This window comes from Clinocottus analis, unplaced genomic scaffold (genome assembly GCF_023055335.1).
Source record: "Clinocottus analis isolate CAN_PGR_092001 unplaced genomic scaffold, fCliAna1.0.p SCAF_17, whole genome shotgun sequence".
Taxonomy (NCBI): Eukaryota; Metazoa; Chordata; class Actinopteri; order Perciformes; family Cottidae; genus Clinocottus; species Clinocottus analis.
In genome coordinates, this window is record NW_027175898.1 from 5,142,275 (window position 1) to 5,166,105 (window position 23,831).

At 44.3% G+C, this 23,831-nt stretch overlaps 1 protein-coding gene across 1 annotated transcript in view; it reads left to right on the forward strand.

Annotated features, from left to right (window-relative positions):
• Window positions 1-23,831, forward strand: part of arid1b (AT-rich interactive domain 1B) — a 160,880-nt gene that overhangs the window by 39,921 nt on the left and 97,128 nt on the right. Inside the window, exons 3-4 of the mRNA XM_068580025.1 lie at window positions 2,929-3,117; window positions 16,826-16,930. Of these exons, the coding sequence (XP_068436126.1) occupies window positions 2,929-3,117; window positions 16,826-16,930 (294 nt within the window). The remainder of the gene's footprint in view (window positions 1-2,928; window positions 3,118-16,825; window positions 16,931-23,831) is intronic.

The following is a 23,831-nucleotide window of genomic DNA, read 5'->3' on the forward strand; positions in this document are numbered from 1 at the left end:
GGGATCTGCAGCGTTTCGGTATAAAACAGGCCATGTATGGGAAGACCCAATCATAAGACAAGTGTATATAAGAGTTATTTAGGTCTGTTGTAATTGGGCACGTCACAATTATTACATTATTGATCTATTATATGATATATGGCATGACCTTGATCATTATTGCTGAATGCGATATTGACCGTTGTGTTTACATGCGTGTTTGTTTACATACAAAATGGCATCAATATTTTTGCCAGCATTTACCCATTATGAGACTTTTTTCTTACCAGATGCCTTTTAATTAATGGTTTTGGTTTGGTTAATTAATGTTTTATTCATTTGATATATTTTCTCTCTTTATTCCTACTCCAATTCTGACGTATGGAAATTATCAGGTATTAGAAGTTCATTGCTCTTTTATATAAGTTCATGCTTGCATTATTATGCTGTTATATTATTTTTATATCAGTGGTATAAATTAATCTTAAAAGCACGATACTATCGTGATCATTTTGGGGACAATACATTGTCATCCTGACAGGCCTGATTGTCAAGTTACAAAGCTCCGGACCCAGATTGTAGCAACAGCTCTTAAATTTTACCAATTCAAAAATCCAGAAAATACAAATCACATAACATGACATCATGCAGTAAGCTTCACACATTTATTATCAGAGTCAGTCGTGGGACACTTTACCCTGATATAAAGCGAACAGAGACAGCAGACGTAACTTAGCTTGCTATCTGTGTCCCAGGTGTATTTTTACACTCCGCAACTGAAACTGGCAATTTTAAAAACAACAGAAACTAGTGTAGTTTATTATTTATTCATTAGCTTTTCATGCTCTCGAACAAGGTTATTTATAGCGCGAAGGGAAGGCACAAAACCTAAAGACGCATCTCCGTTGACCCCGTTGCGTGTGATTTGTCTCCCTCTCTGCCTACGTCTATCTGTCTGTGCCTCTGTCTCTCTGTCACTGTCTGCCCAGATCAGTGTGTCTGCTTGTCATTGTATTCGACTGAGACAGAAACCCACCCACGGTTGTCTGGTCTCGATCTCCATGGCGACCTAATCCTGGCCAATCCCAGAACAGTTGTGTTCCAGTTGAGGCCCACTGTGTTACACCCGCCCGTAATCACTGATCACAGGATAGAGTTGCTTCTGATTTGTCAGAGTGGCTTTGATCCACATCTAATGACGCGGGTGTCTGTGGGAGAGAGGGAGCTTTTGTTTGTCTTTCTCACTTTAACAAATCCCGACATAATATGCAGACGACTTGAATTCACGTGCATTCATTTGAGCACATTGGTATGAGAGTGTGTCTGTAAGTGTGTGTGTGTGTGTGTGTGTGTGTGTTGCCCCGGCTGACAGTAATGAATCCAGTGGTGCTGTTGGCATGAGCAGGGCCATGCTATTAACCTCTCTGCCAGCTAGACCGATCTCACCCTGTCTGTCTGTCTCATCGGCCTAATGACACACTCACACTCTGAGCACACACACACACACACTCACACACTCACACTCACAGACTTGTCCTTTCTAATCAAATTTCCATTGAAGTGAAAAATATTCTACATTGTCCAATCATCTCTATTCAGAGAGTCAAAAAGCTTCTGCCAGCATAGAGAGAAGATTTCTTTTTTAACACCCACTCAAAGGAAGTTACTCTTCAAAACTATTTCAAACATATTAATCTCCACTTGCCCTCTGCAGCCGGATCAGATTTCACTGTATTTTACACCAGCCACCAGTTTCAACAGGGCTTTTATGACTGGGTTTTTCTCACTCATAACATTCACTGTAAAACTACAACGCTGGATGTGTGCTCTCTACTTTTGATCTGACAGTGTAGAAGTTCCATCACGTCGGAGTCCCGTGTAATACCATCATTTGAGATATAAATCACTCCAGCCCAGCCTGCCAAGGAAGATTTAAAGGGACACTTCCAAGTTTAGGACTCGGGGCAAGGGCCGGAGGTTGACTCGCTTTGTACACGCCCCAAATTACAGCCTATGTGCTTGTTTAATGAGTCTGTGGCGGCACTTTTAGTCGTCATGAAATAAAAAAGCAACACGACATGATGGGGGAAAAATATGACATGAAAAGTGCTGTCAAACTGCTTCGCCGGTGGTCATAAATGTTGTTTAATAGTCTGCACTTGGCTTGTGTGTGTGTGTGTGTGTGTGTGTGTGTGTATGTGTGTGTGGGGGGGTGAGTGTGTGTGTGTGTGTGTGTGTGTGTGCGCGTGCGTGCGTGTCTGCGTGAATGAGAAAACCCCAGTCTCCACAGGAAATCCTTAGAGGAGCGAGGAGCACCTGGTGCTGTCTGTAGTCATAACAAACGACAAGGAGGGATTTAGACTGTATTGGTGCCAGCTTGTTACATGCACTCCCTGTTCACATTCTCTCCCATAACCACCGTGTAATGCAGCATCGGCACTTGGCATGGCTTCGCCCTCACGAGTTCGCTTTTTAACTGCACTGCTCTGGAATGCCCCGGCTCATCCATGTGTCCCTCATTAGGGTTACGGCCAGGGACGAGCCAGCAGTAATATCCAACACACCTCATCCCATCTGTGAGCTGACCGAGACAGAGATAATGTAGAGAGGAGGATGCATTTGGCAAGGCAGAGGACATAAAGTTAGAGGTTTCTGCAGTGAGAGTTCATTAGGCAGGGGACTGCTGGGAGCCAGGTGTCAGCCTGATCTGCACTAAATTAAAAGCGTTTGCTGAAGGAACAATCAGATGAATTGGAAAATGGATGGAGGCCAGTTTGTGTAAGCCCACATGGGATGTTTTTGTTTTCATATCATTCCAAGAGGAAGTTTGGTCAGATTGCACCTGACAATGTCTCTGGATTACTTTGAATGTGAAGTGAAAGTTTTGCTTCAAGCTCAGTCTTAACCTCAACGTCTGCCCTCTAACCGTTGTGTGATTGGTCGTTTCAGCAGGTGGCGCCATATGGCCAGCAGGGGATGGGGGGCTACAGCCAGCAGCAGCAGCAGCAGCAGCAGCAGCAGCAGCAGCAGCAGCAGGCGGGGCAGCAGGGAACCCCTCCGTACTTCAGCCCCCCTCAGCAGACCCCTCCAGGCCAGACCCAGAGCCCTTACCTGCAGCCTCGACCCCCGCCACAACAGGTACAAGCGCGCACACACACACAAACAGACATAAACTCATCACACTGAGACCCAGCCGCCCACTGTGCCATTTCCTGTGTGGAAAGAAAATTGCCCAAGACAGCTGTAACCAAGCCAAAAGTCCCCTTTACATGCCGCGAGCAGAAATGGGAACGATAACCATAACTTCATAAATAAATAAGAATAGATATATCAGTTACACATAGATGCGCAGATGTCGACAATCAGATCATCAATAATACAATTTGAAATATCAGCAGGAAAGGGATTTTATCCAAATCTTTTTCCATCGGTTATATTTTAATATTTTAGGGGTGCTGAGATTGGAGAGATCATCTTCAGGAATAAACCTGAGTGTGTGTGTGTGTGTGTGTGTGTGTGTGTGTGTGTGTGTGTGTGTGTGTGTGTGTGTGTGTGTGTGTGTGTGTGTGTGTGTGTGTTTGTGTGTGTGTGTGTGTGTGCGTGTGTGTGTGTGTGTGTGTAAGCAATAATGTGGTGAGCTGATGGTCCAACATGCCTGGTGTCTTAGTCACAATATTCCCTCACATTATTCATGGCAGTTACTTTAGGTAAATCTCACTCAGTCAGGTTCTATGTATTTTCATACACACACACACACACACACACACACACACACACACACACACACACACACACACACACCTACACACACACACACACACACACACACACACACACACACACACACACACACACACACACACACACACACACACACTTTTCAGAAAAAAGGACTTTTGAATGCAATACTCGTTCACAGATTGGCCAGTCATAGTGTATAAACACATTGTACATTTCTATGCACATAAACCCGCCTGTGCAAACCCAATCCTCAGTACAACAAAAGGCCTGTTCCACAGATTTGGATGGAGACTTGTCCTGCCAAGTTTCAGCATGATGTTCTGTAGAAGTTTTCCATCGGGAAGCCTGGGTTCAAGCAGTTGTTTTTGAGTTGAGTGAAGGCTGGCCATGTGTTTCCCATCCACTCGGCTGCCAGAGGGATCTATCAGCCTCTGGCTAACAGCCCTGCCCTGGATCCGAACAGAGCAGAACAAAACTGAGCGGGAGACAGAACAATACTAGACGGGGGAGATTACAACAGAACTGGACAGGAAAGGAAGGCTCAGACAGAACAGGCTGGGAAAGGAGAGGATAGGACCCGGCAGAACAGAGAAAGACAGATGAGGGATGTAGGGATTCCTCAAACCATCCTGCAAGGCCAGCATGCGGGTTAATAAAGGCATGTTTTGATTCGTCAATAGTGGCCATATTAGTCCAGATCCAATCTTTGGCTAGTTTTTGTAAAAAAATCAAGACAATTGTGATTGAAATACCCAAGATGTATATAAATTAGATAGATATAGCACTTAGGCCAGCTACAACACTAAAATGATGCATCAATGGAAAATAAGTACCAATAATTGATGGTTGAATTGTTGATACATTAATGTCTAATACTTATTTAACTTCAAGTAAAAAAATAGGCAGGACTTTAACCTGGAGTAGAGTGATTCCTGCTTTAACACACACGGCTGATTGCTTTGTATCTCTCCTACGACAGATCAGAATGATCACAAAACAGGAGCGAGCAGTTTTGAGCTTTCCACATTGACAGCTCATTCCTACAGGACAGAACTGTGTAGAATACATGAGACGCAGCACGGATCAGGAAGGTCAAAGAAAATGTGCTATGCACAACCATTTCCTCTGCAAGTATTTCTTTTCTCTAGAATTTAAAGGCCCATTCCTTTAAAGAAGGGCAGCACGGACAGCACCATTTATTTTCATAAGCATCCTTTTTTTTTTATTTTACTAGACACCGTGTTGAGCCATTAGTAGCTCACAAATATGAATAGACTTATTTAGCATCTGCACCAGTTGATGCCATTTGGCAGTGGTGTAGTCAAATCTGTCTAGGTAGTTATACTGTGATTTACTGAGATGTAGTTAAACCTTCTTTTAGGCAGACTTGACTATTGAGCACACCAAGACAAATAGCCTAGCAAAAAGCCTTTGTGAGCACAAAAGCAGGTTGTCAAAAAAGGAAATCGTTAGTCTTAGCATAGTAATTTTCATACTGAGTGAACATTTCAGCCAGCATGCCTTTTGTTCACACTGGAAAAAGCACTTATTCTTGTTTCCTCACTTAACATGCTCACACACAGGGCCGTGCAGCCCACTGAACAAACATTATTCATTCTAACTAGAAGGCTGAGATCCATGGCCACGTTGACATTTTGTGACAGTAATGGTGTGTTTTCATCATCGCTGATGATGTGGCGGCAATTGACCCTCTCTGACATTTACACACCAGGTAGCTCTTCCCGAGCGCTCTGATTGGCCAAAGCCTCCTTTCACCTGTGCTGATAGGTCCCCTATTGGTTGCCATGCCAACTGCTGTGGTGACCACAGAGCTGGGTTCCCTTTGTTTTTCATTGTTAAGCATGAATGCTACTTTGAGGGGAAATGTTTCAATCAGCACACATGGTTGTTAACGCTGCATAAAAGCCACAATACCTTCAACATTGCATCCCGCTGTCTTTACCTTTAATCAGGAAATCCTTCCTATGTGTTCGAGCTGTATAGCATTTTATGTCCCAGCTGCACAGCAGGCGACGTACAGACACCACAATCAGACTGGAGACCAACTGAATCCAGTCTTTCTCGACTAATAAGCTCCCGGCTCCCGTACTTTACCATCCACATAACATTTTTACATTTCAGCTTGGTATAAGAAATGAGCTTTAACAAGAAACCCAGCTATGACGGCACATGAACAGTCAAAGGGCCATCTTTCCAACTAGCAGTCCAATCCAGCTGAAACAGGGTAGAAACAGAGTATGTGGAAATGTAAATGAATAGTTGGTAATAGGCGAGATTCTCTGAGATGCATCTGTGTGCTTTGCACGCAGATAAACCAATTCCCTATTGTGAAATAAAGGCAATATCCAGGTCTAAGCACTCACTTTGGTTCAGTTTATTTTCAAGTAATTACTGAATATAAACAATATTGATCATTAAAAATGGCATTTTACACATAACAAAAACAAGCCTGTGCAGTGGCATTAAGACAAAGTTAATTGTCCATCGATTGAGTGAGAGAGGAATTAGAGAGGGAAAGAAAACCAGAAAATACCAGAACACATTTAAATAACAAAGAAACCAGGTCCCTGTCGTTGGTTTTGGATCCAAGAGTAAACATGTTTGGCCAATTTGTAATGAATTGTCGTAGTCTTTGGTTTGCTCTTAACTCAGCGATGTATATTATTTTAATGTTTCTGAGTGAGTGATTGAGAAAGTGTGTGTGTGTGTGTGTGTGTGTGTGTGTGTGTGTGTGTGTGTGTGTGTGTGTGTCTTTGTATCATTTTTTTTGCCTGCTTGTGTCTGCGTGTACACTAATCAGCCGAGTGTGCTGCAACAATTCTGAGCTGTGAAAAGGTCAAGCGGTGACCTTTGTCTGTGATTCTGGGCTGAAATGAGACATGATGTGAGCCGCATGGAACAGATTACGCGCACACACATACACACCAAAGCAAGCGCACGGCAGATTAGGATGTCATTGTGGTTTTTGACCCCTGTTTTTTGACCCCGCATTACTCTGAGAAATCCAAGCTGAAAAGTTCTTTATTTTGTTCTTCCGGCGCTTTCCGCAGTTCCTTTCCCCCCACTCCACTCCCATTAACCCCAGCCAGAGGACATCCTCCAGCTGATGGAACCATTCCAGCTGCCTTTGACACAGAGTGTGTTCTCCAACCAACCGCTATTAGCTGGTTTTGTTACAAATCAAAGGGAAAATGCCATCTTTCTTTGAGTCTATTGCACCGCTGTGACCCCCGTCTGATTGCGAGGAGAAGAGCAGGCTAAAAGACATTTCTAAGACATCAAGGCTAATATACCGAAAAATACAAAAAAAAAAAGGAATATCTATCGCATCAGGGAAGAAGTGTTTTAAAAAGGAAAAAAAGTGGGTCTGTTTGTGTTTGAGAACACCAGATATTTTAATGATTGTGAGTTCTCAGAAACACTGTGACATATACTTAATTGATTGAGAAGGCTTTTTGACCTCATACACTACTTGGTTTGTTTACTAAAATGTCACTTTCCACCAGATGCCGTTGAATCAAGGCGAACCACTGTTAAAATTGCAAGTAGACAATTATTTCTGCTTTGTGAAAGAAGCATTTAAAAGCCATATAAAAGGCGCCCCTTTTCTGGAAGTATATTTTAACAGACACTATAAATATCATGACCCTAATGTGTTTGGTCTGATTGTTGGCTATAATTACAGCGGGAGACAAAGCGCTTAAAAGGAGGAAATAGGTGCCCTTTCTTACGCTTCCCGGCCATATTGCACTTGACACATAACAGATGAAGTGCATGATATCTCGTTACTTTCAGCCTCGTAAAAACGGAAATGAGAGAGTTGTAATTTCAAGAATTTGGAGATTATTATTTGTGGCATGTTTGCTTTATTGGGTAGTATACACTAGAGTGTGACAGGGTAGACAGAAAGGAGGTGAAATGCAACGTTGGCCAGCTGCCAGACTCATAATGTTGTGAGAACATGGTTCTTGCTTTGATCCGTTATTCCATGGAGTACTCACTATTTCATTTTTCACCAAGAAGCAGTGTGTTAGATTTATGAGTAAATACATGGCACAGAATACGGCCTTGCCTTGTTGTATAAAATAAAGTGTGTGGTAAATATGCCACTGAGTGGTGTTTGGTGAATAGTAGATTCGTCGTGATTTGACTGCTGGTCTTTGAAGAAGGAAGTCATTCCCTGTGATATTTACTCCCCGTAGTAAAACCCTGCTATCCACTCTCCTCTGTGAAACTGATCCCACCGGTCGTTTCCTCTATTGGCCTTAACTATTTCCTCTTCCTGTCTAAGACGAGGCTCTGGGGAGCCGCGCTGTGGCATGGAGCAGCCCTCAGCTGATTGGAGGAGACAAGCTCTCTTTACAGGGCGCTCCGTGGAAGGACGCTGGTCATTGGTTTAGATTAGTGATGCTCACGAGCACAGCGTCACATGTCCACCATGTGCTGTGTACTGAAGGGGTGAACTGCTCTTAAGGACTCCACACACCCAGGGGCATGGTTTTGTGTAACTAATACGTACATCAATATATTTTGTCATATTTATCAAGAGTACTTTTATGCAGAATATTATGTGGCAAAAGATGGAAAACTTTATTTATCCTTTCATCTTTGACAAAGACAAAGCATGCAAGATCATCTCCTTCTGTTTTTACCGTTGACAATGAAAGCAACTTTACTTAAAATAAAACAGTATTTCACTAAAAGGAAACTCTGTCAGATAGCATACGGTAGCTGAGGCTGTACAACAATGTACATCAGAGAGACTGCCAAGCGCTGCTCTGTGTCAATAGGATCACGATAGTTGGTCTTCTGCCTGTGCAAATCTATTATAAAAAATATTTTATGTGTTGCAGCTGTCGTATATTCACGCAGCTTTTTTTTTTTTTTCCATGTCCTTGATGTGTAAAGGCCTTTTAATATAATTTCCCTTTTATTTTGAAGAGACAGTTGCTGCAGCTTTTGCTCTGAAAGCTGAGCACAGTATGCTACATTGTATATTGTGTATATTATAAGCAGTCTGCACGTTTGTACATCACATGTTTCTCATAAAGGAAATACATCTCACGACAAGCTCCATTTTAGTGGCACTTCCACAGCTTTTGATCATAGCACATACTTTTCCTTTGCAGATTAAATCTTTCAAATGATTATGGAATTAAAAGTAAGTATTCAAATGTATGTTTCAATGAGCAATTTAAATAGTCTTGTCAATGTTAACTTTAAAGATCCAAGGCTCCTTAATGGACCTTGTGTAAGACTATAAATGTGAAACAAACAACATTTCTTTCAAGAAACCCTAGTTGCTCACATACTGGCACATCACCTTCTTTAACTTTAAAATACTTCCAGTCTGTTATTTCCTATTTCCTGTCTGTCACACCTCCACCCTGACCGGCTGAAGCAGCTGGCCCTCCTCTCCGCCCGCCACGCTTTTAATCACACCAGGTTAATTAAAAGGCCGTAGAGCCTTTCTGTGGCCTGCACCCTGGCCATTATTACCCCTTTGCTGTATACTTGCTCTGCTGCCTCAATCACCACGACTGCCCCCCAGTGCACACACACACACACACACACACACACACACACACACACACACACACACACACACACACACACACACACACACAGACGGAAATGGGAGCTCACTTTGGCGACGTGGTGGAGGGATGGACGGGAAGTAGTGAGGACAAGACGGAGGAAATGAGAGGTACAGGAAGGTGAGTGTGTGAAGTGAGAGTGAATAGGATGAGGTGAGAGTGGAGGGGAAGGTGTGTGTGTGTCTGTAGAGGGGGCTTGGCACCCAAAGTTCAATGTCATTAATTGGTCACCATTTGAATATTAAGTGAAGAACTCTGTTAATTAACAGGATAATAAAAGTGCTGCTGGCTGTAAGGGGGTGGACAGAAAGAGGGAGGGAGCGAGGGATGGAGGGAAGGAGGACAGGCTGCAGAAATGGAGGGCTAATGGTGAGAGAGAGGAGGAGGGCGAGAGAGATAGAGAGAGAGATAGAGAGAGAGAGAGAGAGAGAGAGAGAAAGAGAGAGAGAGAGAGAGAGAGAGAGAGAGAGAGCCTGGGTGCGGGGTGATAAGAGGGAGAGAGACGTCCATGGGTAAAGGTCTGGCAGTGGTAATTTGCGGAGAGCCGCGTTAATTGTCATAACCTTTTAAATGGCAGAGTTTATCGGAGTCCTCTAAATGTCCCCGTGTATCGCCACGGCAACCCTGAGCCTGCCGCACTCTGATTGGCTGCCGCTGACGAGCACTTAAGCTTGATGAGTTTTCAGGCAAAAACTAAATGATAAAAAAGGAAAAAAAAGATATATGCTGTATATGTCAGCTTGGTTTAGTGTGTGTGTTTGAGACAATGTTTTTAATTTAGTGTGTTTTTTACCTTCACGTTGACTGACACTCGCTAATTGCTCGACTAGAATCCGCCACTGTTTTTTTTTTTCTTCCCTTTTTTGATTTATGTTTGTTTTTGTACAGCCGAGCTGCAATTCAAATGCAAATGAACGAGAACGGGAGAGGTGTTTTTGGAACGGTTAGGACAATCATAATGGCTCAGAAAAAAAGGAGGCCGGTAGTTAGCGGCACTGCACCCTAGGGGCCTAATTTAGCTGCCATTTGTTAGGAAATTCCGCTACATTTGTTCCTGGATACCGACTTCACAGACAGAGAGAGAAAGAGAAAACACACACACACACAAAAAAATGTCAAAGTCGAGCTCCCCAACACACCGCTATTGTTCCGCCGCGCTTTAGCAAAAGTCATGTGGGTGTCCACCAGTTTGGGTGGATGTCCTTTTTAACTGTGAGCCAAAGCAATTGAAGCGAATGGGCGGATGGGGGTGGTGGCGATGGGGACTTGCGAAGAGTCTGTGAAGTTAAGATGATACAAAGACCGGCTCTTATTTGATTAGCCTGTGTAGAGGAATGAGAATGAAAGCCCTGGCAACGGCATCTGCAGCTAACACAGTCAGCTACATCTGACATCATCCCGGAGGGATGGCCTGCCTCACATACCAGTGTGTTTGTCTCTGCATGTGCATTTCTTCCTGTGTCTGCATGCATTTTGTGTGTATTTCTGTTTATATAGGCAAGAGTGAATGCTTGCGCGTGGCTGATTGTGTGTGTGGGTGTGTGTACCGGCTGTGTGAGAGTGTGTGTGTGTGTGTCCTGTGTCGGAGCTCTGGTCCTTTCTTGTAGTCTCTTTGTGCTAAAGGTCAGGGGGATTGCTGAGATAGAATCCAATCTGAAGGACACAGCACTAGAACAGGTCCTGCTACAAATGGACCTATTAAGATAGGCTGGACACACACATACACACACACACACACACACACACACACACACACATACACTGACATAGGTCACGAATATCTGGGCATACACACACAGGCTTCCTCGCATACACATATGCACATACAGCAGCTGTTTTCCATGCTAATGGTCACCTTTCCCGTGATGATAATAATAGACCGTACCCTGCAATAAAGGGCCATGATTTACATGGCGGGTAACCAACACGCTGTTAAAAGGCAGTTGCAGAAGACGAAAGTAGGTCTGCCCTATAATATATTTACAGCGTATCTGACATAATCAGAATGTAGCTGCAATGTTTTCCAAATACTCTGAAATGGATCAAAAAATGTAAGTGTCAAGAAAACATGAAAGACAAGCACATCATAACCCAATGTTGATTTGTCACATTTTTCCGAACACGATGTAGCTCGCTCTCACTGCTGATTGTTGCCTTAATTATGGTTCAGTCAGTCTGATTGGTGTGAGCATGTGTGCGTATCTGCAAGTCTGAACCAACGCGTGTGTGAGCGCGGGGTGTTGAATATGGATCTGCGCCCCCTCTTCCCCCCAAGCACCACCACCACCATCACCACCGCCGCCGCCACCACCGCCTCTCCTTGATGCATAGCAGCTTTTTTAACATGTCTGTAACTGTTTCTACTTTAAGGTTTGTCGTTTTTTTAGCAGCTGCCTTCAACAGTAATTAGTGCTGGTGAGCAGAGCCTACACACAAAGACAGAAATGGAGACTTTCAGTCACAGCAGGAAACACGTCCTCACTTCTTCTCTCAGTCTGACCCTCCCATCACTTGACCTTGTCTTTTCCCAGTGCCTGACCCAGTATATCTCAGTGGGTGGGACATCAGAGACTTGAAGGCCTTAGGGTGATGTGGCAGAGGGTGGTGGTCAAAAGCAATGAGTTTCATGTTTGTGTGTGTGTGTGTGATTGTGTGTGTGTGTGTGTGTGTGTGTGTGTGTGTGTGTGTGTGTGTGTGTGTGTGTGTGTGTGTGTGTGCATGCATGTGCGTATGGTTAGGCGGTGTGTTTAGGGGGGAGTAGGGTTATGGGCCTCTCTCCTAAAGACACGCAATTAAGCTTAATTTTTAATGAATATTAATGGCATTAGCGTCAGATTTGGTGGAGATGTGCATCTGCCAAGGTGCAGGGGAAAAAGGGGGGTGACTAATTCATTTGGTAGTCATGAGGAGAACGGCTGGAGACTTGGAGGGAGGGATGGGGGATGGAGGAAGGGATGGAGATGGAGAAACGGAGGTGAGATAGGAAGGAAGGAAGGAAGGAGAGTGATGAATAGAAAAAGGAAGATGGGAAGGAGTGCGAGAGATGTGAGAGGTGTGGAGAAAGCAAGAGATTAATAAGTAGAGCGGATTGACAGAGAGGAAGAAGAAGATAGGGAGGAAGATGGGGTGATGCAGAGTGAGGGAGCGTTTAAGACTAAGAGGAGAAAGTGCTGAGGGAAAATGAAAATAACTGTAATAAGGACAAAAAGTAAGAAAAGTACATCCGACAAAGAGAAGAACAGAGGATGTGAGTACAAGACGTCGAGAAATTCAGTTGACCCCCACGATAAAGCGAGAACTCGTGTGTGACAAAAACACTGACATTTGCACACAAAGTTTATAAAAGCAATACAGCTCAGAGCAGACAAGGGCGGGGAAAAAAGGATTAAAAAGCAAGTACGTTATTTTCAAAAAATAATGCTGAGGTATAGTTTGAACCCACATCTTAAAAAATGTTTAAAAAAAAGGAGATCGAGACAGATGTCAACCAAAATCTGCTTAACGTGGCTGTGAATTGTGGCTCCCTCCTGCTGCTTTCTGTTGTGTCAAGTGATGGCATCAAATGTGCTCGCTCGCTGTCATGACAGTTTCCTTGCTTGTTTTCCGAGGCAATCAAACTCATACAAGCAAAGCGAGGCGACGTTTCACCTTGCTCCCTGCTTGGATATAGAGGTAGAAAGTGTGCAGGGCAACCAACCAAAAAGGCTCAGTACAACATTTTTAAATTAGCTGTGCACCAAAAGAGAAAGCGAGTGTCATATTGGTTGCGTGTCACGTCGGGGAATTACTGTTTGGTGCAGCATTGTTGCCTCGAGTCTCCTTTTACGAGGAGTAGAACGATAGCTGGAGGAGGTATTGTTTTATAGCACGCATGACCTTTGATCTCTTCTTCTTCTCCTTAACAAAGTCTGGCTTCACCCTGTATCACTGCAAAAGATTACATTACAAACCGGTTGGACTACTTTACACGTCTCACGTTCCGGACAATCGTCAGCGCACGACGTCGACGCGGTTCTGCTTTCCGAACGCTTCTCGCTCACCGGCCGACTCCCGTTCCTGAGCGTCTGCGATTAACGTGGTGCTGCAATATTGATTTGCGTCAGCATAAAGCCTCTCCGGCTCTATATATTACACCACATTCAGCAGTCATCTATTCAATCAAATCTAATATTACACTGCCTCTCCACACAGCTGTCTAATAGCATTTAACTCACAGTTTGATTCCTGCATTCCCTCATGTTCTTCAAACGCTTGCCTTCAATATCCTTCATTCGTTTCTACTATGCCAAGAAGAAGTCTTTTGAAAAGCACGGAGGATGAATGAGCGTGTCTCTGTACGTGTGTGTGTGTGTGTGTGTGTTTGTGTGTGTGTGTGCGTGTGTGCGTGTGTGTGTGTGTGTGAGGGAGAAGACAGGATTAGCTGTGGCCTAAGGCTTAAGGTATGGAGTGGAGTGTATTTTAGAAGCTTCTAAATTAGCTGGGAAATGGGATTTTGAGACAATGGACTGGAAAAAACTCAAATGAAAGGATGCACTCGCAGCACTCCTTCATTTGCTTCTGATGTTCTCCCGCGCTCGCATTTCCTCGTTGTTTTCTCTCTCTTTTTCCCTCTTTCTTCTACTCCTCTATGTCTTTTGGATCTCACCTTCTGTATTTCTCTGACAGCACCTGCCCCCCCTCCTCCCAGTTTCTGTTTATATCCCTCTCACCCGCTCTGTCCATGTTGCAGTTGACAGTGATGATGTAAGAACGTAAGTGTAAACAGTAGTATGAGGCTAACCTCACTTTGACCCACTTAAAACGGAAATCCCCTCGAGTACACACGCGCACACACACACGCGCACACACACACACACACACACACACACACACACACACACACACACACACACACACACTACAGACTCATATGCCTGAGTAAATATTAGACTTGGGTCAGCATCCACTCTTCTCATTTCCCTGTGTGAGCAACTGTCTGTTCATGTGTGCGTTTTCATTTGAACTGAACCGTGCACTTGTTCACACGCGTGCACACTTTTCCACCTATCAGAAAACCAACCTCTCCACCCCCCTTTCTTGTCCTCCTCCTCCAACCAATTCCCTCCTTCCTGCGGGGATTTGAAACACTTTAAAAACTAGCATGGCTCTGTTCATAAAAATAGCTCCTCCAATCTTTGCTCTGATCCTGTTGTTAAGTGTGTCTGCACCCACCCTCTTCTGGGATGATATGCGATCCAGTGATTGAACCACATCTGGGTGAACAGGGTTTCCCTCTGGCTTTTAGACACGGCGAGGGAGCTGTTGCGGGTTTTGGGGTTTGTCGTTATTATTGCAAGAATATGGTTAGATTATCATTTACTTGGCTGACCATTTTTACAATAAAATGCAACATGTAGTTTAGTTAAAGTCTAATGGAAAACAAGACCTGTTTTACAAGAGAAACCTAATTTTTTACTTTTTACTCCAGAACGTCATCTCAAATCCGCCTTAAACCTTTGCTTCATGTTTTGATCCACGCGTCAACCAAAAACATGACAAACTGTAGAAGCAGAAACGTTTTTGAAACGTTGCTGACATGCCTTTATTCTCCATCTGTTAGCCGGGAAAACTAAAAGCCTGAAAATGGTTTACCCTAAATTAATTGAGGTTGCAGTGAACAAGAAAGATCCGTCTGGAAAAATGCGAGACAGATAAACCGGTGAAACATATTCACGGACCTTGCGCGAAACAACAAGGCTTCAGGACCAGATTATGAAGAACTGCAATAAGTTAATGAGTTAACTTCATGCTAAGAATTTATTTTGAGTACATGCACACATAGATTGAATAATGGACAGGAAACATTAGAATATTTAACATTTATATATTTTTAGTATTGGTGCTTCAGTAATTTAATTGGCTAATAATTGAAATGTGGATTTGAAAGGACTACTCTAGGGCATTTAAGGTCATTAAATTATCTCTTCTTAATAATGGATGAATGAATGCATTAAATTTGAGTCTCTGCGTGTGCATGGCTGCTAATGCGGTATGCAAATGTGTGTACAGCAACTGTAAAGATAATGTAAAGAGTGTGTATAAAGCCTTACATCGGATTTCATAAAGAACGTTCAAAAGTGCCAAATTGGTATCATTCACCCTGGAAGCACAAATTACGACACCTGTAATGCTCTGATAATAGATCCATTTCACATGATACATCTCTTGCTGTGAAGGATAATCTTCAGCTATAAAATTATATCACCTAGCTGACAGGGATATTGCCCACCTACTACAGTATAATCACACAACAGATAAGAAATCAAACGGAGGGGGAAAATGTATTTTGAAAGTAAAAACTTGAACACAAACTGTGTGTGTGTGTTTGTTTGTAACATAAATGTGTGGCTGTTGGTCTATGTACAGTATGTTGCGTCTGGTTGTGTGTTTAAGCACTCGTGTGTGATCTCTCGCCTCGTCTCGCCGATCAGTTATCACTAATCCTTCCACACAGAGCTCCTTAACAAGTTGCCATTGTGCTGCCGACGCTTAACATGATGGAGGGACGACCTCCGCGGTGAATGAAAAGAAGAGAGAGAGGGAAGGAGGGAAGCAATACATAGGGAGGGAGAGGGAGAGGGCAACACCTCCGACAATGGGGAGAAAATTGGTTTACACTAGATAGGCTTGTGATTACAGAAAGAAAGAAAATGACTTAGATTGAACAATAGAACTGAGTGTGTGTGTATTGGTGTGCATGTGTGTTTTTTCAAGGATTAGTTGGTGGTTAGGCCGGGATTTGGTTGAAATGAATTGCCGGGTATGGAGTGGGGATGGGTGTGTGTTTGGATGTTTTTCACGCTGCATGCACTGTATCCGTACATGTGAGCATTTCCTTGCGGAGCCTCTTTGTGTTTTGACTTGATCTAACAGATCAGAGTCTTTATTACAGCCCTTTCAACCTGAGACACCCTCAACAGTCCAACTCGCTCTCTCACACACATTTAGACAGTTCTCATCTGAAAGGATGAGTGTTTTGAATACCACGACATCACAAGTGTGGAGCAGGAAGTGAGTAACGTGTTCAACCCCAAGGAAGAATGAAAATAAATTATCTCAATGTTTTTTTTCACATGAGCATTAATGCACTTTTGCCAAAAATCCTGCAATTTTGTACATCAAAGACTTATGGCAAATATGACCTGCAGTCAGTCAAACCATGAGCTTATTATTCTTAACGGGTTCATAGACAGAGGACACTTTAATGACAATGTTTTGAAACTACCTAGAGCACTTTTAACTGCATTATATGGTTTAATTGTCTTTTTTCACCCTTCATAGCTGCCAGAAGACATGATATACAGTATTTATAATATCCTAATTTAGAATCCCCTCAAGAACTCGAAAAACTTGGCAATATACTGTCAAATAAATCCTTTTAATTTATTGATCATAGCTATAAATGACTCTCTGTGATTTTCTCTCTCTTTATCTATTTTTCTGTCAAGGAGGCCCAGCAGGAGACGTACGTCACCAGGGGTCCGGCCCCAGGGAATTCTGGGAAGGCCAACAATGAGGATGGCGTCTCCCAGGACCGCCCGTCCAGTCTGCCGGTGAGTGACTGACAGTTCTGCCCACCAATGAGCACAAAGAGAGTCACACATTCGGGGGAAGTTTCTGTGTGTGAGAGAAACTGAGGGTTCTTTTGTTGCAGCAAACACCAAAACACACCATCAAGCCTCAAAGAAACATTTGTTTCTCCACCACAATCAGAGGCCTCCACTCACCCAGTGACACGCCTCTTTGTCTCATGTCCCATGGGAGACATGGATTTGACTGCTCATGTCTGTGTTTTGACTGGCGTCCATGCCGGAGGCGAATAGGCCTCATGAAGCAGCCAGTGGTCGCAGCGTCACGCTCCTACTCACACACATGCGCCTACACACATGCAGAAAAAGCATATGCACGGACACAGAGTTTCTTGCTAATGCACGCAGTCACACATCCAAACCCACACGCATTTGGCATTTGGGCGAGCAAAAAATCGTTAAGCAGGTTGTCTGGAGGAGTAATTGAGAAGAAATGGTGAGGCCAGGCTGATCTGTGAGGGGAGAGAGATATGTGGGCTGCTCCAGTTTTTTGGCTAAACCAATCAATTTTTTCTCTCTCTCTCTCTCTCTCTCTCTCTCTCTCACTCTCTCTCTCTCTTTCTCTACCATTTCTCCCCTCACAGCTCCTCAGCACTTTCAAGAATAGAATAAATAGACATTTGCAAATGGTCGCAAATATTGGCACTGCTTGAGGTGTGTGTGCCGTTTAATTTACCAGATAGTTTGGAACTCAGGAGTGGAGAAATGAACTGCAAGGAAGACTAATATTAAGTGTACAAACTGTAATTAAGCCATACTATTTTCCATAAACTACTTTTTGAAGTGTTCATTGGTGGTGTAACGCACACTGACGGTTGACTCTGCTTTGATTCAAATCAGCGGCTGAGTTATCTGTCAGTTTTCCTTGTGATTCCTTCTCCTCTTCTCACACACATCTCTTGCTCAGTTTTCTCCTCCATAACATACTAGTAGTATGTCATCTGCTTTATCTTGACATTTTTTTTCTTTCATTTTCATTCTCCCACACTCTCCCCCTCCTCTCTGTCTTTCCCTCTAAAGTAGCATCATGAAAGCTTTTTTTTTTTTCCACCCTCGTGCTATAATGAGAAATGGCCTTGATGTATCAGTGTGTGAATCCGGAGCAAGAGAGCAAGGCGAGGCGAGGAGCCGCCGCAGTCGCGGGGGCCGATCTATTTGAACCAGGGCCGATATCGCCCCATATTCCCTCACCACTTTAATCCTGGCATTTTACCCCTTGGGTTCTCCGTGTGTTTTCGCATCCCATCCAAAGCACATGGCTCGCCGAGATCCTAATCGGCGGCAAGTTTTGATGAGAGAGAGAGACACAGAGAGGGAGCGATGGGTAGATAGAAGAGGAGAGAGAGAAGGGGAGAGCAATTGCTCGGCGTTTGCCAGGCTCTTCCAGCAAGCTGTCACTGCAGAGATGTAACCATTTTTTTTTTCTCCCCCTCTCTTTCTCACTCTCTCGCCGGCGTTTGATGTCAGATCTAAAGCTGCTGTCATCTTTTTTTTCCCTTTCTCTCTGTCAGGAGGGAGGGAGCGCGGGTCGACAAAGTGTCATGTTGTTGTTTTGGGACGAGTCGGCTGTGTGATGTGGCGGGATTTTTGAAGGGAGACCAAAGGGAAAAAAGTGCTTTAGTAACTTATCACAAATGCAAGTCACAGTGCCCCATGGGTCTTTCAAAATGTAATGTATTGGAGATACAGCATGCTTTGTATTGCATATCATTGTACAGTATCTGTATCTGTTTGTATACAATCACCATGAGAAAGGCACAAAGTAAGAGCACAGCGCGAGCTTGTTCGAGTAGCATTAGCAGTGCTGTCAGTGTTGACCATCTATCTACATTTCCGCGAAGCTTTGGCTCCTATTGTGTTCAAGTAGGGCATTAACATTGAACTCTGTGGCTTTTCTGCGTTAATGACTGAATGAGTGAGTGTTTTCGTTGTATACCTCTCAGTGTTTTCACATGCCTCTTGTTGTCAGCAGTTATTTTAATGTTTTTCAGCGATTCGCTTTAAACTGACCTGGCAGTCACCACCTGCCTTCGAATATCGGGTTAGCATTACCACTACACTATTGCTTTACAGTATTTCCAGCTTTGCCAGACTTGCTCTGTCTTAGCTGAGCCTGCTCGTCCAGAACTAAGATCATCTATTGAGAAGATGAACCCCTCGGTGGAGAGACTTTTGAGAAAAGTCGCTAGTTGCACTAATTTATTTTCTCCCCTTCGTGCACGTCACAGTGAGAGTAACAAAAATACAAAATGTAAATGTTAGCTTAAAGTGAGGCCGACGGTTCTGTTTTGGTTTGTACTTTATGTACTTGAAATACACTTTGTCTCCTTAACCAAAGGCCATGACGATTAATAAAACGTGTTGTATCCTGTCCGCTCGCCTGTCCCTTGAGAAACATCAGGTGTCACTGTTTAAGTTTCGCAGAAAGTTGAAAGAGAAATGTAGCTTCTATCCGTCGGGTTGTCGTTTTGAAAATTGCCCCCATTTCCCCACGGCAGGGATGTCAATAAAAGGTGACACGTCAGGTTGGTCACAGAGCTGGACAACATGATTGGCTCAGGAAGACATGTTGCTATGTCCTGCAGTGTGTGGTGGGGACTTTTGTGTTCCCTGAAAATACAGGGAGAGTGAGACCTCTGTGTTTACCTTTTTGTCGCGCCCTCTCCCCTTTGCATCGTTTGCCTAACATCACTAAGCAGAGCCAGTTCTTCCAGTGCCACAGTGAGATGAGGAGCCAGGACTTGCATACCCACTGACCCCCCCAAGCCCCACATCCCCTCCAACCCAACCGCCACCCCCGTTCCAGTCACTACATGTTCCCTGCTCTCCGGTGCTCCCCTGACAGCCTGCCAAGCTGCCGCACAGCCTCCCATCCTCTGGGACATGGGAGAGGATGGCCAGCCATGTGGAAAGACAGAGCGAAAGCTGGGGGAGGGAGGGTGAGGTGAGATGGGGGGAGGTGAGGGGAGGGGGGGGAGTTGTGGTGAAGAGCAGGATGAGAAAGACAATGAGTAAGAGAGAGAGAGAGGGCGTGAAGCGGTGAAGTGAAACGTGGTTATCTTTTTGTCACTTGTTCAGGGTGAGGGATGTTGAATTCAGGCGATGGGGTTCCGCCAGCGACATGTTATTCACACTAGCACACAGACACACATGGAGAAAAATATTTTTGGACGTCTTTCAGGGCTCATTTGGCCCTCCTTGACTTATTTTCTATCAGACAAAAAGAAAAAATTAGAAGCGCTATCTCTCCCCTCGCTGCCTCTTCCCTCTCATTCCTGTCCACCTTGCCCTCCTCTGTTATTCCAAGTGTTAGGTCATGAATGATTGACAGGGCACAGCTGGAGAGGCCTGCCCCCCTCCCCTCTCTCTCGCTCTCTCCCGACAACCACACTCTTTGCTCACAAACACACACGCGTCACACACTTTGATACACACTCTGTCCTCTGTGAGCCGTTTTCACACAGCGAGTGTGTGTGTGTGTGTGCTCTATCAGAGCATGTCAGTCAGGCTGCCTATACAGTATGTGCTCTCACTCTGGCTGTCCCCACTGTTGTGTTTTATTTTAGAGTCCCCAGGCAGGCAGACAGGCCAGCAGGCAGCACAGAGTAATGCCATCCAGCAGGGTTAGATTCAGCCTCCACATTAGTGCACACATGGGGGAGGAGAGGAGAGGAGGAAAGGAGGCACAGGGAGTCAAGAAGGCAAAGAAATGCAAGGGAGATTAGCAGGGAAGGAACAGAGTGATGGGGGAGGGAGGGAAGGAGGTGAAATGTGGGGGAGGAAAAACTCGAGGGACTTGTGGAAAGAAAAAAAAATGTCTCTATTGCTTTGGACATATTGTAAAAATACAAAAAAATTACATACCGTAGATCCAAATCATTCCGCATATATTTTAAGAGTCTGTTTAAAACTGACAAAATGCATTAGTCGTCCCACCAAGTGCAATTTCCCTTTGTAATATCATTTCCTGTATACAAAAAAAAATATATATATATATATTTCGCGGGATGTGGAGCAAGAAAAGGAGGGTAGGTGGGGGAGAGAGGGAGGCGGAGAGACTCAGAGACGAGATGTTCTGGACCCCGCTGCCTATTCTTAGAACAGACAGCAGCACTGAAGGCCACAGCAGCTCCCTGCCACTGCTTTGAACACATTGCGGCTCTGCGAATAGGACAGCTAATCTGAAGCCAGTTTCACACTCTGAGGTATAGGTGGAATGCTCCCGGTCATGCCAGTCCTAAACCCGGAGACGTATTCGCTCAAATATGAGTACGAGTGATTGATCCATTGTCCCTTTATGTGTCGCTAGCCCCTATGTGCTCCACAGGATTCCATAATTCACCGTGTGATTTGAGATTTCTGTATCGAACTGGAACTCTTTCTTGCATTGGTCCCTGCGCACTCCTCACATTTGCTCCAGCACACACACATAATACATGTTTCCACCTCTGCCCCGTTCCACCGTAGACCCAGATATCATGACACTGCAAGTCAGGGACCCTGGCTTCATCTAAAATGCAGACGGGCTATTTTTCCACTTGTATGCCAGCCTGTTTTCATTTGCTGCTCATGAATCATTTAGTGCGCACACACAGTTTCATGTACACGCGTAGTTGTTTGATCCTCAAGAGCCGGGAACACGTGTTTTTGCTGGGGCCATACCATTTGTTCCCCAACGGCTTAAAAAGACAGACGTACATGAAGTGAAATTGATCTGCAGTTAAAATGTATCTGGGTCCTTCATCTGAACACATCTTCAGCATTGTTTCTCACAGACCAAATCCACCCGGGACCAAATATGAAACCCTAATCACAGCCACTGTTGTGTTAATTAGGCACTTTCTAAATATTTGTAGCTTCTTTTTAATATCCCAGCAGCTGAAATGTCTGCAATGCCTCGAGAAGAATAAGCCTGGGGATTCAGTTTGAACGCACTTTAGAGTCCAGTGTGAATCGGGGACCACCTGAAAAGAGGCCAGCCATTAACTGGAAGATACAAGTTTGAACCTCCATGTTTGACAAGCATCTGCACTGCTGAAGTGTCCGTTAGCAGGACACAAATCCCTACCAGCACTCCTCATCAGCTGACACTGCACCTTCATCCCCTGTGGATGAGAGACATGCCAGAAAAAAAGAATCTCCCTATGGGGATCAATGAAGTATTGTTTTTGCCTGAAGGCTTTTAGTTGTATCTCATGGCAAAATGTGATGGCTACACACTGTTCTGCCTACTGGGAACCACGCTGGCCAGTGTGGGTTGTTAAAACAGACTGGTAACACAAGGTTGAGCACTTGTGGTACAGGAAGGAGGGAGAAATTCCGCAGCTGTGGAGGAGGCCATGTTTATACCCATCCACCCCTGACAGGCTGGCTGACTGAAGCCCAGCAAAGCAGAGGGAAGAGTGTGTGTGTGTGTGTGTGTGTGTGTGTGTGTGTGTGTGTGTGTGTGTGTGTGTGTGTGTGTGTGTGTGTGTGTGTGTGTGTGTGTGTGTGCGCACGCACTCTGTCCGAGCACTACTCTTACACACTTACCTACCCCTATGCTTACACATGCGTACAGCCCCAGTGTGTGACAGGCTTTATGATTTGAGAGTGAGGGGGAAATGGAGAGGGATGAACTTGGTTAAGAAAACAGCAGTCCGGTTCCACTGGCGCCTCTCCACCAGCCTCTTCTACAGCGGAGAAGAGACAGAGGGGGAAGATAAGAGAAGAGGAGGAGGAGGAGGAGAAGGAAAGGGAATGATGACTGACCTTAGAAGGAGAGAAATGTTTCCCCTCTCCATCTTTTTTTATCCGTTGCCCAACAGTTCTCCTCCTCTGGCTGGTGGCTTTTGTCAAAGCTTGTTTCATCTAACAGATTACAAAAGAGGCCAGTGATGGTGAGGAAGCTTATTGCTGTTGGGTTTTCATTAACACAGCAGCGTGCGCACGCACACGCACACACACACACGCACACACACGCACACACACACTACTGATCTATATTTCAGTGACAAGCAGGATTCTGCATAATTATTTTTCTGCTTTTTTTTAATGGATGATGTAAATGAAAAATGTATGACTGTGTGTGTTGTTGATACGTGTGTATGCATCTGTGTGTGTGTGTGTGTGTCTGTGTGTGTGTGTTTATTTGTGCTTCTGTGTGAAGCAGCAGTCTGTGTGTATTACTGGGTTTTTTGGGGATACAAAACACACATCAACACCTCTCTAACTGTCCTCCCCATTCCACCACGGGACAGTCAACACTGTGACAGAGTGTGAAAGCTGAGGCTGCTGCATCGGGACATTGGATATACATCAGTAACAAACTGACAAACTGTGTTTACCATTTGGGCTTGTACTTTCAAGGTGTTACATCCGATGTTGTTGTTAAAATGTGATGAAGATCCTGTCTTGACGTCGCCGCAGTTCAATCTGTTGGATTTGCTTTTGATAAAACTCTTCATATTGGTTCCTGAACAGCACATAGATCTGCTCAAGTGCATACTTGATAGATCTCATTTTCAGCAACCATTACTGCCAGATATGCCCTTCTGGCACTAAGCCTTCCATTATAAATGGTGATTTTCTGTTCCAATATTAATATTTAAATTAACTGTTAAATTGGCTTCAAATGTTATTGAGCCAATCTGAAGATTTGAAACATCTATTTTGTATTCATTAGTAGTTTGGACATGGGAACATTCTCTTGTCAAAGGATTTTTCAGCAAGGATTAAGTAAAAGACTGCATCTTTTCCCTTCCTTTTCCTCCCCATCTCCCTCCCACTTTCCTTCCCTCCTCCCTTAGTGGACCCCCAGTCCCATTTCCTTCCCTCTTTCCTGAGCTTCATCCACTTCTAACCTTTCTGGGTTTATTTTTATGTC